General features: G+C 51.6%; 1 protein-coding gene across 1 annotated transcript in view; it reads left to right on the top strand.

The window, feature by feature from the left end:
• Positions 1–229: 229 nt before the first annotated feature.
• The window catches only part of Rab6b (RAB6B, member RAS oncogene family), a 61,542-nt gene continuing 43,653 nt past the window's right edge, over positions 230–18,118 (top strand). The window contains exon 1 of the mRNA XM_005367780.2: positions 230–671. Within this exon, the coding sequence (XP_005367837.1) occupies positions 602–671 (70 nt within the window). The 5' untranslated portion in view covers positions 230–601. The remainder of the gene's footprint in view (positions 672–18,118) is intronic.

Genomic DNA, 18,118 nt, shown 5'->3' with positions numbered 1-18,118 from the left:
GGGAAACAGAAGTAGCCTGGCCAAGCAAGCCACTCCGATGCGGGGGTAGGGTGGGGTCGGGGGCGCCTCTCGTAAGCACAAGGCGAGGTGGTTCTCCCAGGCGGGCTGCGGCGGTTGGGGAGGGGGGGTTGGCGCACGCCCCCCAAGCCCCGCAAGCCCACGGGCCTCGCATGACATCAGATGCCGGGGATGCATCAGAGCGCAGGCGCAGGCGGAGCAGGCGGGCGGGAGGGGGCGCGTGGCGCTGCTGGGGAGAGCGCTCCTCCGCCCAGCTCGGTCCCTGCGCCCCGCTCCACCCGTGCCTAGCTGCCCGCGCCGAGCCTCGGGCGTCCACAACGCGACTGTCGCCCGTGCAGCCAGCGCCGCCCTCGGCTGCGCCGCACACCCTGCCTCCTCCCTTTCCGCCGTCGCCGCCGTCGGACACGCAGCCGCAGGCCGGGGCCGGGCCGCAGCTGGGGAGTCAGGGGCGCGCGCAGCCAACCCTTCCCCCTCCGGCTCCCGCACCGCTCGCCGCCTCCCCTCGCCCTCCTACTCTCCCCTCCCTGCTCCTTCGCCGCTTCCTCCTCCTCCTCCTCCTCTCCGGGCCCCAGCTGCCAGCACCATGTCCGCAGGGGGAGATTTTGGGAACCCGCTGCGAAAATTCAAGTTGGTGTTCCTGGGGGAGCAGAGCGGTGAGTACTCGGTTTATTCTCTCGGCTCGGAGCCGAGTGCTTTCCCCATGCCGCCCATTCAGTCACCCCACTGGGGACCCTCCCAGCCCCGGCTCACCAAGGCCCTTCCACGCCCGGGCGGAGGAGGAAAGGGATGCAGATGGGGAAATGGGGCCGGCTCGGGTGGGGCCGGGCTGGGGAGGACCCGGGGTAAAGGATGGAGGTGGCTCCAGGGTCAGGGGATGAGGGTGAGGGTGGGATCTGGCTAGGGGTCCCCCGTGCAGGTGCGTCCTGGAGGACCGAGGGCGTCGGCTAGCACAGTGGCTCTAAGCGCCGGGCTCGCGGGCTCGCTGACTAGCTCGCACTGCGGCACCGGCTGCGGAGCACGGTGCAGGTGTCTGGGTGCCAGGGAGGGTGTGGGCAAGGGGACAGGAGCCTCTTTTGGGAGAACGAAGTGGGGCTAGGGGCTAGTTGCCCCCACCCCAATAAGGTTGCGCCCGAGGGGTTCCCTTTGGACCCTACCCGGAACCAGACGGAAGGACAAGTCCAGCCCCGAAGCAGATGGCCGCTCGGGAATGGGGGACACGACACCTGTCCCTTTTCGAAAAGAGTGGGTGCAGGTGGTGGGGGAACAGAGTGCTTAGCTTCCCTGGCTTACATCTGACTGAGAAGGTTCTAGACCCACTGTCCTTCGCTAATTCATTAGCCTCTTTGGGGCTCAGGGGTGTAGACCATGAGAGTGAAGATTCTCTCCATAGCAGGTGACTTGGGGGATGGTACAGAAGCCTCTCATATCAAGGAGCTTGGCACTGGGCAGAGAAAGGCCTAAGCGACACGCCCTGCCTGGCTTCCCTGCCCCCTCCAGAGAGCATCATTGAAGCCGGTGGATTCTCCCACCCCCATCTCCCAGCTCACCGCCCTTCTTGGGGGAGGGGAGGTCACCGTGACAGCCAGCCAGAGCCAAAGGAGGGGGAGACTGAGGGTTTCTTTGCTGTCCAGGAGCCTCCCCACCCCAAGTATCTGAAACCCAGGTTGGTCCAAGGTGGGAAGCCCAGATGGAAGAGCAGCGACCCCTCTGATACCTGTAGGAAGGTGTGGCTCCATGAACCTCGGTCCAGGAGCCTCATCACCATCACCAGGGGGTTACAGAGACAAGCTAGGCTCTGAGCATTTCTGCTGGAGGAGAAGAGGATCCCCAGGGGGCGGGATCTCCGGCTCTGGCTCTGTAAGCCAGTCCTGTTAGCTGGTTTAGAGTCCAAGAGAAGGAAGGCTGTGGGAGGACCTGGTGGGCTCAGGCACATTGCAGCTATGACGTGTGTGCGTGGGCTGTGGGGGTCACATGGCCACCTTCTGTCTGTTGATGCTCTCAGTACCTGACATGGAGGGTTGGGATCAGAATGGGAGACGTGGTTGCCTGTCCTGGAGAACTGGGTTTGGGATATTTCAGATCCAGACCAGCCCAGCTAGGTAGTCAGCCGGCTCTGATTTCCAGTCCTTCGTAGATCCCAGTGTCACAGAGGACACCTCCGTCCCTGCTGTGTAGAAAGGGTTTGGATGTACCACAGCCCTAGGAGGGAACCTGCAGGTGTACAGCATCCTTGAGGTAGAAGTCTCAACTATATTGTCTTTTGCCTAATTTGAGGCCTCTCAGACACTCAGTTTCTGTCTCTGAAAAATGGCTGGCTTGAAGGAACCCGTATGCCTCATGTTTTCCTCAGTGCCTGCACTATGCTCGAAGAATTTTGTTTATTCCAAGTCTGAACACAGTTCCGTAAAGAATCATATGTGGTGGATTTGAATGAAAACCGTTTCCTTAGAAACACTGCTGATGGGGGAAACCCCTGCTGAGAGTTCTGCCAATCCCTCCCCTCCCCCTGTGCAGGTCAGGAGTCACAAAAGTGAGAGTCTGCCTTTGCCCCAATGCTTCTGTGGAAAGGAAGCACCAGGGAATAGGGAGGGTTTGCCTGGAGACCCGTCGTGAATTGTGAGCACTTTAGGAGCAGGAATCCACATTTTCACTAGCCTGTCACTGGGAAATAAGATGACCTTCAATGGGGGAAGCCACATCCGGAACCTCTTAGAAAGGATATAGGGGCTCATGGATAGTTTGGGTGACATAGAAGGAATGCTGGACTAGTTAGCTGGGGGTAGAGTTCATGGACCCTTGGAACATGGTCCATCAGTGAGATTAATTGCTAGCCACCTTGATCCTTTCTGGCAGACAGCCCAAGCTCCTGAATAGTTGCTTCCGCTTAACTGTGTCATTAGTGAGTTGTTTACCTCAGCTTTACAGAGCCTTTGGTGTCTGTGAGTTGCAGAGGTTATGTGTATCCCCAAGCCCAGCGGTGTTGCCTTACCTATGCATGCTTTTGCATGCTAACATCCTTTGCAGCCTGTGCTGTGGAGGGAGGCTCCTGAGGTCTGATCCAAACCCTACCCTAGGTCTCCCTTCTGTGATCTTGCAGGCCCCTTGCCTTCTATACCGGGGCACTTGAACCCGCTGAACTCTGAAGCATAAGCTTGCCTATCTGAGCTGGGTCTGCTGGTGATGGGGGAAGGGAAATACAGACATCTCCTGATCTCTACTCCTGGCAATATGGTGGTATGCTCTAGACTGGTGGGCAGAGATATCTGAACTCCAAAGAGGAGGGTCAGCCTTGGAGCAGGGTAAGGAAAAAGATACCCTGGGGCAGATAATCGCAGGTAGGCATGATGCCTTCAGAGGTACCAAGGAACTGGCTCAAATGGGAAAGCTTTGAGTGCCCCGTCTCTGGAACACACCTCCAGCCTTGAAGAGAGCGTGACAGCAGAGTCAATGTTATTACATGACCTATGGACTATAGTCTGGCTGGCAGTGCCAGCCCTGCCCGGGGTAGGGGCCTCAGTGGACGCTAGGGGACCTAGGGCAAGGTATTTCTTTGCATCAGGGAGGCCATCCAGTCCTGTTTGTGCTCAGGAAGCTGTCCGGGTCTTCCTGACTAATCCTAACATGGATGACAATGGCGGGGAACACAGGAGGGTGACACACACCAGGCTGGTCCGCGACCCTTGATAGCATCCAGAAAAGACAGACAGGCACAAATGTCTGAAGGGGAAGTGGACCTGAAGGGTTTCTGTCTTCCTCCCAAGTTATCAGAGCCTTCAAGGGCATCTGAGCCTCGCCAGACACATCTTGGTGTGTGTGGTGAGGAAAGGGGGAAGAAAGAGTGGACGTGCATGAGGCAAGCTGTCTGCTGTCCCAGGCTGAGGTCAGTAGGCCAGCCTGTGCATTCGTAGGCCTGAGTGCAAGGACAGGAAGAGATTTCAGAGAAGCTCCCTTGCTCCCCTTCCTCTAGCCTGCTCGCCAGAAAGCATAGGTGGAGGCACGGGATGTCAAGAGCGACCCTAAGGGATCTGGCTTGCTGGCGCCCAGTAGAGACTGACCCCCCACTTCCTCCACAGGCTCAGCCCTGTTCCCTGCAGCCTCCCTGCCCACCAGCACACAACTGCCCTTCACTAGCTTGGTGATGTGCCTGCTGCTGCCCTTTCAGAAGCTTTCTCCTTCTTTCAGTTCCCAGGCCTGCCTTGCCACAAATGGGCACAACTTGGATTTTTTTTTTTTAAACAAGTACTTAAAAAAAAAAAACAGTTGGTCATGTACAATCCCATGACCCTCTTCTGTTGTTTCAGTTAGCTAAGGATTTTAGGATGCTCATTAACCCTTTGGGGTACCCAAATTCTGGGAGGCCAGAGCACTTCTAGAGGACTACGTCTTAGTCATCCCCCGCCCTCGCCGCCCCATCTGTGGGCTGTGTGTGCTCACCAAGTATCTTGATTTGAAGATGACGACATCCCTGATGTGTGAGATTTGATGATGGCCTGTCGGCAGGTTAACAGTGAAGGAGTCAAGGCAGCTTCCCTTCATCCTGGCACTTGCCATCTTCTCGTGCCAGAACTTCTTACCAGGGACACTTGTCGGGTTTTTTTTTTTTTCTTCAGGGAATTTCATCATTGTGCCATGGTCATGCACAGTCCCCTGAGATTCTCAAGGATTTCCAGCTCCTTTTATATCTCTGAAGAAACCTGGGGGAGCGCCCATCTTAGCAGGGTCAGGAAGGGCATGTCAGACCAGAGCAGGTCTCTTGGGGACCTGGACTAAACCACCGAGCTCTTCTGTGCCTCAGTTGCTCACCTTACTTTCTTTTTTTCTCTTAATTTTCTCTCTCCCTACCCCCTCCCTTGAATGATAATACACGAGAGAGAACCTTGGATGTTGGGTGCAGACTTAGAACCCTTGATTTCTGTTTGTTTCAAGAAGTGTGTAGGAGAGACTCACATAGACACTGAGAAAAGTGTACCAGTGTGCTTTGTGGTACTGCACTGAAACACCCAAGTCAGGCTAGCTTTGTAAGGAAAGTGGGTGCCTTTAGCTGACACCGAAGAGTCAGGGACAGGGTGCTGGCAAGTGGCTCGGTTCTAGTGAGGCTGTCATAACAGATGACATCGCAGTGTTGGGAGTGGCTATGAGAGCGTGAGGTCACATTACCACAGCACGGTAGATGGCTTCCAGTCCTTTCCCAGTCAAGCTCCAGTGCAACAGCAACCTCCTAAAATGTTTCCTGTCTTTTTATTTGTGTGGACGACTGAGTGGGAATGGGGGTAGGGGGATAAGATGGTGGCCAACGGTCTTATATAGTCCTCACTGGCTTTGAACTCCCCGTGTTGCTGAGGATCACCTTGAGCCCTCCAAACTCCACCTCCTGAGTGCCAGGGATTGAGTGCAGGGCCTCGTGCCTGCTAGACTAAGCACTCTGTCATCTGAGCTAAATCCCTGGTTCCACCTCTTAAAAGACCCACTACTACCCGAGGGACAAACCACATCCGGACTAGAGACTTGAAGACTATAGGCAGCACAAGAGAAAAATGGCGTCAATAGTGCCAAAGATAGATACAAAAGGATTTGCCAGTAGAGAGAAAATAAAGTGTGCTGGCTGTGCCCTGTAGTGATGACCAGCTTTTGAATAATAACGTTGTCATTATCTATAGTCCTTACATAGTTATAAATCCTTTTAAAATGTAACAAAATAATTTCCTGTCCTTTTCTTCTACAATTGCACACCTAAAGTCAGTCCATGTTGCCCTGATACTGCAGACAGTCCTTGGCAGACCCAAGAGAGGTGTATGTTGCATCCAGCCTGCCCTTGCCACCCAACCCCATTCAGTGTCTTTCACTGTTGCTGGACATACAGGGCTGCCTGGTCTTAATATAAACAATGAAATTGTTGGGCAGAACCATGGAGCCAAATGAAAGGTTAGGTAGAACAGTAAAAGCCATGAATGGGGTTGGACTACTATACTGGGCGTGTGTGTGTGTGTGTGTGTGTGTGTGTGTGTGTGTGTGTGTGTGTGTGTGTATGTCTGTGATCCTTTATTGTGTCTCACTGTGCAGAAGGGAAGATGGAGGAACTCTTGGTGGAGGTTGCCAAGGAGAAGTACCAGACACGCCCTGAGATGGGCAGCTCTTTTGTTCCAGCCAGAAATACAGGCTGCTGGGAAACGGGACTCCAGGCAGGGCCTGGGGACTTGAAGTCCCAAGGGGACTGGGAATGGCAGGCAGTCTTTGTTTCTAGAACCAGGGAAAGGATGTATGTCGGTTCACTTCTCAGGACTTCTGAGGAGGTCTATATTATATGCCAAAGCTTCAAAAGTCAAATTTTCTTTCTTATTTCTATGACTTTTGCTTGAAACTAAGAGAGATCATTTCAAAAAGTAAAATTTTTGGTGCCATGAGTATTTTTTTATCACCTTAATAAAGTAGTTTATTTTTAGTATAAAAACATATTTATCTTGTGTTCTTGGTAACAAGACCAGTGGGAGCCTAGGTAACTGGGGCTATGTGCCTTGGCCTGGCGCTGTCTCCAGGGAGTGACACACCCAGGGGACAGACCTGGTTCCTGAAGGATACAGATGATGGTGTAGCCCTGAGGGCAGAATTGCTTCTTTAAAGTGGTCTCTAGGAGGGCTGAGGAGATGGCTCAGCCATGAAAGGCTAGGTTCACAACCAAAACTAAAGTGTTCTTCAAGAAATAGATAGGGAGGCTGGTTGTCGGTGTCCTTCCCTGCTAACCTCAGGTGGCTCCAGGTACCTCAGGTCTGGTGCCCCAGGATCCCCAGGAGCACTTTGTACTTTTCCGGTCACCCATGACAAACATGCAGTGATAATCATTTTGTGGTTCATGAGGCAGCGGCTTGGCTTCTGCCTTCTATTCGTGTAGCAAATTTAGAATTTGGAGCTGGGGCTGGAGAGGTAGCTTAATCAAGGGAGTGCCTTGCAAGCATGAAGAACTTTTTTGGTTCCCCAAAACCCATATTAAATGCAGGGTGTGGTCAGGTGGTGGTGGCACATGCCTTTAACCCAGCACCTGGGGAAAAAAAAATTAACAAAACACAAACAACAGTAAAAAAAAAGTTTAAAAAGTTAGTTGTGGCAATAAATACTTTTAATCTCAGCACTGGGAAAGCAGAGGCAGGTATATCCCTGTGGCTCACTAGCTAGCCAACATAGTCTACTAGCTGAATCCCAAGCTAAAGAGACTCTGTCTCAAAAAAAGGGAGGGGTTATGTCTGAGGAATGACAGGTTGGCCTCTGACCTACATACACACCACACACACACACACACACTCACTCACACACTCTCATACACCCCACCCAAGCATTTAGACCAGGTCATTGTCAAAGTCAGGCCTAGGGCCAAGAACAGGGACAAAAGAACACTGAGGACTTAGGAGCATGAGGTCTGCCATAAATGACTCAGAACACCTGTGCCAAACACATTGCTGAAGAGGAACCGGCACATCCCTGTGTAGAGCAGGCCGTGAAAGGTGTCGGAGCCCAGCACAGGAAGGACAGGCCTTTAGGAAGGAGGCAGGGTCCCTATGAAGGAGGCTGGTGACTCAGGCATTGTGTTGTGGCAGGCACTGTGTCTCCCCACAAATTGCTTACTTGGGATACCTTGAAGGGGACCAGTAGAGAATCAGCCGTCAGCCTACTTTTACTGGGGACTTCCTGCCCAGGGTCTAGCTGGGAACCAGTTACCAACAAGGGATGAACCCATTCAAACAAAGTGTCAGCTTCTTAAACCACCTGCTGTGTGGACTGCGTGCCTGGGTCTACAGTGTCCTGGAGACTCAGATGTTATTTGTCCCCAGCTCCACTCTGGCTCCTAAGACTCCTGGGTAGGGTGGCTTCTTGAGCCAGTGGAGCTCAGACTCTTCCTTCTGTAATCTGTGCTGGCACCAAGCACGATGCCAGGAATACAATGTCACTTCAGCCTGGAGATGAGCATGGTGCTGGCATGAGGGGCTGCAGAGGGGCGGTGCTGGTTAGGATCAGGGGTGTCCAGCTCTGCTCTGGCTCCTCTCTCCTGGTTTGTTTGGTCCATCCTCTTCTTCCTGTCACTAGAAGGCATTTCTTCCACATATTGATGACCTAAGATGAAGGTAGCCAGGAAGGTGACAGCTCTCAGGCACCCAGGGCTCAGATAAGGAAAGAGCCAGAACCAAGGCAGTGTTGGTGACCCTGCCTAAGCTCCTGCTCCAGCCATCACTATGTCAGACCACCCGAGTCCTGGGCTTCTGCCCTCACTGTCTGGATGGTGTTTGGGTTGCAGTAGGACCACGCATGCTCCTTTTCCTTAGTTCATGACCTTGCTGGAATTTCACAAAGATCAAATGTGTGAGTACACGGCACGCGGTTAAAGCCCAAGTGCCAGCTGGCTTTGTCAGTAAAATCGTGAAGGAAGCTTCCCCTCCCCTCCTCACTGTGCAGCTGTTAGGGAAGGCGCATAGGTGCACGGAGCATTTCTGCAGGTACGCTGCAGCCCACAGCCTCAGCATGGCATGGTGGCTCTTCCATTTGATAATGGAAGAAAAGGAGGCTTTGTGAGGAGGAGGCATCTGTGGACCCAGTAAAGCCCAGAGGCAGCCTCTACTCGGCAAGGAGGAGACCTGGGCCTCTGGCTTCATGTTTGCCCCTGCTCATCCCTCCTCGGTGGCAGGAAGTGGCACCAACTCACCAGCCTATCCCTTCAAGGGCCACCAAAGCCCCTCATGGGACGAGCACTTCATCTTCCCCGACGAACAGGAGCAGAAGCTGTGTGTGATGTGGCTTGGGGCCTGTGGAGTGTTCAGAGCGGCACTTGGCCTGAGGTAAGTGGGAAGACGCTCCAGCCATTATAAATAGGAAGCACTGTATACAGAAGCAAGGCTGTGGCCCTGGTCTGCTTAAGAGAGCCATTGGAAGTTCTCAGAGGTTTTAGGACGAGCGGGAAAGCACCTGCAGGCATGGAGATGCAGGGGTCAAAGGGCTTTACTCTGCCATGACAGTAGAAAGCTTGGGGCTTTTGGAGAACGGGGCATGGTTCAGGGCTGCGGGCAACCTGGTGGCCTGCAGGCGTGGGAGAGTAGCAGGTGTAGGCTTAAGCCTATTGATGTCAGGGCCAGACCTAACGGGCCACCCTTGCCTTCCCACGCCGATATCTGAGCCTGTCTTGTAGAGAGTGGGACCCATGGAGGCTTGGACAGAGGAGGCCCATGCTCATGATCCTAATTTGAAGGTCCAAGTGACTGAACTTGGTCCAGGTCCGACAGAGGACATTCAGAGCATAGAGTGGACTTCCGGGGGTCTAAGTTCAGTCCTCTGCCTTGTCTGGCCTGCCTAGTTGAGCGGGTGTATTCTCTCAGTTTGATCTTCAAAGAAAAGCCTTGGGACAATGAGAGAACTAGGGGAGGACTCACAGCCTTGTCTCACACTGCCCTCAGATGTCCCAGAAATAACCACTTTGAACTCCCCTGTCTGCCTTGCCTCCACAGTAGGCTGGGACTCCTGGCTACTCTGACCTTGGGGGCAGGGGTGCTCTAGGTTGTGCTAGGCCTTCCAGACTTCCCTCTGCCAGCTGCTCAGGCAGATGCAGCGTGCAGTGAGCAGCAGGTATTGCCTCTGAGCAGCCTCCTGCCAGTCCTCCCTTACTCGCCCCCCACTTCCTCCTCTGCTGCTGTCTCCCCTTAAAGATGAGGAGATTTGAGAGCATCACACAGCTGAAGAGAAAGTGCTCATCCCTGCCTTGGAGACCAAAACCTAATCTTAAACTGACTGCTCCAAAAGCCAGGGTTGAGAGCCAGGAGCCTGGGCGGAGGTAGAGAAACACCACTCTTGAACCCACCCCCGAACTGGGAAAGAGTGGCCTGTTGGGATCAGCTGGGGACTGGTTTTCAACCTTCATGACCCATGACCTTTGCTCCCTGCCCTTCCTGTCTTGGCAGTCTTCCACTGCAATGGAACACCACCTGGTATAGCTTTGGCAGCATGGATGTAGCCGATTGCTTCATCTGCATTGACAACCCCTTGAACAGTACCGGATCTATCATCTCTGAGGTCAGGGTGGGGACGACTCATCTCTGTGTTGGAGCTCAGCAGAAGACAGAGGCGCAACTTTGACTTGTTCAGCCTCTTCGGGGTCTCTGTGTCCCCATTTCTAGAACAGGCAAGGGTGGGAGCTAGAGACCCAGTCCCAGTTCAGGAATAGATTGCTGTAACTGTGACCTGTGCACCAGAGCCAAGTCCTGAGGGATGGGCAGATAAAATTCTGGCTAACTCTAAGAGAGGGAGAGAAACATTGCCCCCTGACCTTGTGATGAGCAGGGAGTGGGACACAGGGCAGAGCAATGTTCCTTTGGAACCTCACCCCTCTCTCTCATGAGTATGGTGAGCAGGCCAGGAGGGAGCCACAGGTGTAACCAGAGGGGAAGACAGAGACCAAGGAGCCAGGGAAGGTGTGCTTACTGCCTCCAGCACAGGCCAGCACAACACCCTAGGACTTAAAGGACTCTGGCTTCCCTGGGGCTTCCAGAGCCAGGATGCTTGACTGCTCATGGTAGTGGTACTATCCATCCCAGGGTTCTGACCAAGTCCAGTCAAAGGCTGGTGGTTCTGTCAGACTGCTGCTGGTTCTTGGGCACAGGACATTGTGACTGTGAAGGCCAAGAAGAGGACTGTAGCCCTGTGGGGCAGTCAAGAAAAGGAAGATTCTGAGTGGTGCTTGCTAGAAGACCTCCATCAGCAAGTCCCAGTATCCCAGCGCTTCCCGTGGGGAGCTGAAGGGAGGGGCGCCGAGTTCCACCTCTTCCTCCCCCAAGGATTTTTGCTGCTGCTGTGACCCTGAAGATGACACTTAACTGGTCCCTGTAATAAAGTCACACCTTGGGACTGAGCTCTCGGCTGACTTCTGCTCCTTCTGTAGAGAACTCTCCCCAGGAAGGGCTTCATTTCCGGGAAAAAACACTCCCAAATTATTTTTAAGTTCTTAGCACATCCTACATGCACCCCTAGGGTCTGTGTGTTCTTGATTCTGATTCATCGGGTTTCCTCCCGCTTCCCCACAGCCCACCATAGTACTGCAGGCCACCGCCCAGGTCACATGGAGTAGGAGGCCTCACTAGGAAGGCACATGGCCAGCCTCCAGTCCTGGTCTTTTCTACCCACATCAGAAAATGGCAGAGCCCCACATGTGGGGCCAGAAAACTCAGCTCTTGTGCAGCTCTGGGAACAGAAGGGCTGTTGGAGCTGGCATCACTGGTGTCTGCTGTTTGGGGGCCCCAGCTGTGGTGTGGGCGAACTGGGCAGAGGTGTGGACCAATAGGCACTGCAGAGCAGCCCTGCCTTCTGCCTTTATCCCAGCAGACTGGGAGGAATGTCTGAAGGCTAGGAGACCCCGTGGCGGGGGTCTTGGGGGGGGGGAGTCAGCCCAGTTCACAGCCGTAGGAGGGGGAAGGGAAAGGCAGTCCCCCGAGTCCCATTTCTCAAATATCCTTCCCCTGAGCGCAGATGAACTTGGTGATGTGCTGCTAGCCCATACAGTACGGCAGAGGTAGCAAGAGGTCACTCGTGAAATTGAGTCGTATTACTGGGAAAGGTAACAGGATAGTTTGTCCATTGATTATTTTTCATTGATTAATTAAAATTTATTCTTTAAAAATGTCATACATGTATGCAGTGTGCTTTGATGATAAGCATCCCTTATTTTCCTACTCCATGTCCCCCAGGGGACCACACCAGGTGTCTTTCTCCACTTCTCTCCACCATATATTTTGAGACAGGGTCTCTCAATGAACCTGGAGTCATTGATGGGCTAGATTCACTGTTCAATGAGCCCTGGTAATTCTCCTGCCTCTACCTCCTGTGCTAAAATTTATAGGCAGGTGCTGCCTAAAATAAAATAAAAAAATAGCCCTTGCTTTTCACAGGGGTGTTGAGGATGTCCTCATGCTAGTGTGGCAAGCCCTTTGCCCACTGAGCCATCTCCCCAGCCCCCTCAACTGTTTTATTAGAAAACTATTCCTCCAGGCCTCAAATAAGCTGCCTCACTGTGTGTAAGTGTGTGTAGAGAGGGACTTTGTGGCTGGGAGCTGTGGCTGGCCTCTAAGAAGAAAGTGCAGCCACCAACCAGCAAGAGAACGAGGCTTCAGTTCAGTCCACAACCATGAAGATCCAAAGTCTTGTCTTCTACTTTATAAGCTTGGAGGAGGATTCTAACTTCAGAAAATAAGTACAGCCTAGCAGACACCTTGTTTGTGACCTTGTGATGGCACACAGCAGCAGATATCTTACACAGAGGAGAGAAGGTGGGGGGGGTCCCTTTATCAGAGAAGAAGTGGAGTTCTCAGGAGGGATCCGTGACCTGCCCTAGGTTAAGCAGCTGCCCAGGCCCCATTATGAAGCCCTGAGGCATGATCTGCTTATGTTCTTCATGTGGTCCCAAATAAACCTCTGTCACATGCAGGGCTAGAATGTCCTGCAGGCCCTTCTTGCCATGCCCTTGTATTCTGAGGCTGCCCTGATTGGTGGCCCTCCCAGGAGCCAGGCCGCCATGCTTTGTTGTCCTCTAAGCTCTCTGTTGACCCTTGGCACTTCCTCTTGTATGGAGCCTTCCTGGAGTGGTGGCACATTGGGGGACCTTGTGGGTTCATATCAGCGGCAAGGAGAAGGAGTAAGAACAGCTTCTGAGGGCAACCTTTCAGTAGTACACTGGAAGAGACCGTGCCTGGCTGTGGCCCTGGTGCTGAGTCCTATTAGACAGGTGACCCCTCTTCTCTGGCTTCACATCTCTTGGATGTGTGAAAGGTAGCATGGTGCCAGCTGGCAAACCAGGATGCTCTCAGTCTCCATGGTAATGGGGGCTGCTTCCGGTGCTACCTCTCTGGGTCCCAGCTTCTCTTCCTGTCCTCTGTAGATCCTCATACAGCTTCTGACCTTACTGCTGGCCAGGAGAAACATGGATTCTGAACCATCAGCTCCAGAGTCCTCTGTGGCTTCCAACATTATGGGGCTGCTTTTAAGACTGGCTCCTTAGAGATCTAGAGCATGCAGTGTGGGGGCGAGAATCTGAACATTGCCCCCATTCCCTGTTTCTTCATCTAGGCTGGTGCCTGAGCAGCAACCGTCTGTGTTCCACAAATGTTGGAGGCACTGTGGTCCTTCCAGTGTTCCAGATGGCTCGTGTTCACACAGGCCCGGGGGCCTGAGGTTTAGCAGACCTCATGGTACTTCAGCAGGAGACCTGCTGCTATGCAGGGGTCAGTACATATGTCTCATGAGCAGAAGGATGAATGAGAGATCTATCAATTTTCCCTTTCCAACCAGCTTGAGGGGGGGCCGACTTCTGTCCATCTTCTCCCGAGCCAGAAGTAAGGTGAGAAGCTGTGTGGGCATCTGCGGAGGACAGAAAGAGGAGCGGGGACCCACAAAGGCAGCACAGGAACCAGCCCCTGTTCTCATGGAGACTGAGAACATCCTAGCTTGCCAGCCCAAGAGTTCCTCTGAGAAGGGCATGGACTTCTGGGGAGATGCCTGCCAGCATCCGTCATCTGCAGGCCTCTTCCGCAGTCCTGAGCAAGCTTGGTTCCATTGTCGTGCCAACGCTTTGACCTGGTCTTGGGAACTATAGGTTATTACAAGTCTCTGACCACTCAGGGAGCACAGCCATGCCCCGCAGCATTCTGTCCGCCATGTTGCCCCTCATCTTTCTTCTCTTCCTGAGGCTTTTAACATCCACACCTCCAGCCTTGGCAAGAAAAGGATGAGCATGCTCAGTACTTTATCAAACTCATGACTGGCCAAATCAAGACATCCTGTTAGATACGCTGCCAGATTGCATTAGCAGAAACCTTTTAAAGAGATGGGGTGGGGGTATGGGAATGGAGCTTGCTCATCTCCCTTCTCTGCAGCATGCTTGTGATCATGGTGGACCAGTTCTGCAGCTTCTGAGATGCATGGACACAGTTGGTCTGTAATGTCTTGCTGGAGATGGGCTGAGACTCAGAGCAGCTGACTTAGCTCAGTGTGACTTTCCTGGGAAGCTAAGGGTTGCTGTGTGTGCTGTGTATGGGGACCTGCCAGTGCTATGTGTGTGACATCCAGGAGTCTTTACTTGGCCTGCATGGATGGCACCATACCTTTCTGAGATTGCTATGAGTGTTTGATGCCACCCTGTGAGGCAGAAAGAATTGGGACTTGGGTAGGCTGGCTGGGGTTGGCTAGCCTATAGTGAGGTGTCGAGTTCTCGGGAGGATACCAGAACCCCTGAAGGTGACCTTCTTGACCATCAGTCCTAACAGCAAGCCCAGGGAAACTGAGGCATTTCCACAGAGACCTTTTGTATTGGCCATGTATGTACACACACCTGTATATATATGTACAACATGCATCTTAGATGTGCACACAGCAGTGGGAACCTGTAATAAGAAAAGCTTACAGCAGCTTCTGACGCAGCTCAGTCCTGTTCCTCCATGAGGCTTGAATAGATGTACAGTAATATTCCAGTTTCTTAGGGAAACCTCACTAGGGGCAGGAGAGATATTCAGCTGTTAAGAGCCTACCCAAGTTTGGCTCCCAGCACCCACATTGGGTGACTTATGACCACTTGTAACTCCAGCTGCAGGGGTTCTGATACCCCTCGCACACATATGAACACGTACTTAAAAATTAAATCTTAAAATAAAACATTCACCAACATATTTGTTTAATCATAATATACCATTTCCTGATTATGTTGGGTATCTCAGAGACATGTATATACAATAACTATTATTTTTCCTTTTAATTGTCTTTTATTTTGTCATACTTTTAGATTCATAAAAAGTTAGAATAAATAGTGTAAAGACTTCCCCTTTGCCTTTAACCCAGGACCTCACTTTCTAAATCTTAAGTAGTAAAAGTATAGAATTCGTTTTGGTATTTTGAGACAGGTTTCTCTATAGCTTTGGAGCCTATCCTGTAACTAGCTCTTGTAGACTAGACTGGTCCCGAACTCTGCCTCACTACTGGAGTGCTGGGATTAAAGGCGTGCGCCACCACTGCCCAGCAAGTAGTAGTGTTCTTAAGACTTTGGTCATATAAATCGTATGTATGAGGAAGCTAAACCCCAGAGAGGGTAGTAACAAGTATAAGGTCACACAGCCAGTCAGAGGCAGAATCAAGCTTATCAAACCCAGGCGTGGTGACCCTCAAAGCAGCTGTGCTGATGACAAGACAGAGTGAGTGACTCTGTAGCCGCCTCTCCTTTTGCCCCTCAGTTCTCCCGTACAGTAGATCTGCCAGCAGTGAATTGTCTTGGCATTTGTCTGTCTTTATCTCACTTTCATTTTTGAAATATTTTTTTTCCTGAAATAGTAGAATCTGGGGCGGATACTATTTCAAAGAGGCTACTTCCTCAGCATGTCCTCAAAGCTGGAGTCCTAGGCCAGAGGCCCAGCCCTGAAGGTCCCAACATCACCTACTCCAAAGAAAGCAGGGAATAAGGGTAAAAAGACAGAGAAGGATTTTGATGAACCGGCTGGGAAACAAACTCCATTAAGTATTTTCAGGTTGTCCATCTTCTGGGAACTGACTCAAGGTTTAGGTCTAAGTAGACAGAAGAGTGACGTGGGTAAAAGGTTTGCCTAAGTAAGCCGTCTTGGTTAAACTGGCCAGTTCCGGTTCAGCTAGGTAGCTGACGTCCTTGCTTGAGGGGTCAAGCCAGTCCCCTTAAGACATTTACTTCTGTGCGGGGAGCAGGGGAGGGAGGAGGGGGGATGGAGTGGGACAGACAGGGACAGAAGACACCAAGATGGGACAATACACTCAAGGTGGGCATTCTGTCCGTGAGGAGCCGCTGCTGCTGATATCCAGGGGATGGCAGTAAAAGCAATGAGTAGCCATTCCCTGGTACCTTGTGTTTCATTTTGTTGGGGGCGGGGAGGTGTCTCAGATAGTAAGGTCTGACAGGAAGATGTTTTTATCTGCATACTTTCCCGCTTGAAGAGGAAGGAGGTAAACCGGGTATCACAGTTTTACACATATTTCCCTTAGGTGACTAACATGCCTGTGTGCAGAGTTAAGCAGAAGCCTGGACCTAAGTCGTTTATTTGAGACAGGGTCTCACTGTCTCACTGTGCAATAGAAACCAGCCTGCTTCTGCCCCCTGAGTGCTGGGATTAAAGGGGGGGGGGGCACTGGGACACCCAGCTCTGACCCTGAGTTTAAGACCAAAGAGAAAGATGTGGGATGAAGGGTTTTCTCCTGCTTTAGTGGCCTCATGGGACCAGTGAGGATCCAAGCTTTTTAGTAAAAACAGTTTCCAAGTGGCTGTTGCATCATTTCAGAGCAGCAAGGGTTTTTCTCTCGTCCTCTTAGGCTTGTAGTTACTTTTGTTCTGACAATCTGTCTTCAGAGGGACTTAAATGACAAAGGTCGTGGTATTTGCCCGTGTCCTGTCCACGCCCACCTTTCTCTGTGTCACTCTGCTTTTCCACCCAGCATCATTTCCCTCGTCCTTGAAGAATCCAGAAACGGTTTTTGTAGTGATGATCTGCTAGCGACACCTGGTTTGCTTTTGTATGTGTCTAAATAAATAAAATTAGCCTTTGTCTTGCCTTTTAGAGATGCTGTCCCTGCATATAGAATTTTAAGTTAATGCTTAGTGTATTAACTAAGTTTTTTACTTTCAGAACTTTATAGACATTTGCCCAAGGCCTGTTTTGGGGTTTTTGTTTGTTTGTTTTTTGTTTTGTGTTTTGTTTTTTAACCATAGGGCTGAGAATTGCACCAAGGCCCAGGGCCCAGTGCATGCTAAGCAATCCATTGTCTTCTTGCTGCTACCACTTTAGGGGAGCACTCTGCTGCCCCCTTATCTTCCAACTTTTGGTGCACAAAGGACCCCCACCCTTCTGCCCTCACCCTCACCCCTCAGCCTTCTGCTAACCCTGACTCTGTATAGCCTGGCAGTGATGCTTCTTGGAGTGCTTTCAGTGAACTCTTTTCTTTTTTTCTTTTTCTCTCCCGCCACCACCTCTGTCTCTCCTTCAGCCTTTGAGAACATGTATGAAAGACCACTTGACATCAGCCCCCAGATCACTGGTATTCTGATCATTTTTATTTCCTCCTCCCCCACACTGTCTCCTCTTAGATAGTGTTTATCACTGTTCTCAAGTTCACTGCTGTTAATTCTGTGATGTGTCATCATCTCTGACATTGTAGTTTTCACCTCTGGAATTTTGATTTCTGTTTTTAAAAACATATTTCTTGTCTCTATTTAACTTTTGGGCATACGGAATGTAGTTATAACAATCTCATATTATCTATCTGCTAATTCTAGTGTATTGATTTGTGTTTGGTTCCAGATGATTTTTTTTTCTTTTTTCCTTTTTACGTTCCCATTTTCAGGCTTCTTTGCATGCCTGGTGATTATTCCTTATGTGTATGGGTGTTTTGCCTGCATGTATGGCTGTGCACCACAGGTGTTCCCAGTGCCCAGAAAGGGCCAGAAGATGGCATGAAATTCCCTAGATCTAGAGGTTGTGAGCTGTTTGGGGTGCTGGGAATTGAACCTCTGGAGGAGCAGCCGGTGGTCTTAACCTCTGAGCCATCTCCCCAGCCTCACCTGGTGATATTTTTTATTGGGTATCAGGTACCAGGAACTTGTTGTTATTGGGCACTGCATAGTTTTATATTCCTATAATATTCTGAAGAGTCATTAGTTGGGTCCTAGGCAACACTCAGTGAATTGCAGCCCACTTCTGAGGTCCCCCAGTGTCCTTCAAATGATGAACATTCTAGGTGACTGGTGGGAACAGGGGCTGTCACCAGCCCTGTCTGGGCACTAAACATGGCTTCCTCTGCTGTAGGGGGAGGTCATTCCTCTGCCCCAGCTAGTTCCTCTACACACTGTCTGCTCAGCACTCAGCTTGAGAGCTTGAGACTTGAGAGAGACCTCGTAGATGCTGCAGTTTTCTCTCTGGTCCTCTTCTCTGGAACTTTGTCTTGTTGACTCCAGTTGTTTATCTCCTAGGCTCTCAGCTCCATCTCCTCCACTCAGGGGTGCACCAGGTTCCTCTGATGCTCACGGCTTCGCCTGTGGAGCACACGCCATTTGTCCCATGTCTCTCTGAGACCGCCA

The sequence above is a fragment of the Microtus ochrogaster genome, unplaced genomic scaffold, assembly GCF_000317375.1.
Source record: "Microtus ochrogaster isolate Prairie Vole_2 unplaced genomic scaffold, MicOch1.0 UNK24, whole genome shotgun sequence".
NCBI lineage: Eukaryota > Metazoa > Chordata > Mammalia > Rodentia > Cricetidae > Microtus > Microtus ochrogaster.
The sequence above is the reverse complement of the archived record's forward strand: the minus strand, read 5'-3'. Positions and strand labels throughout refer to the sequence as shown.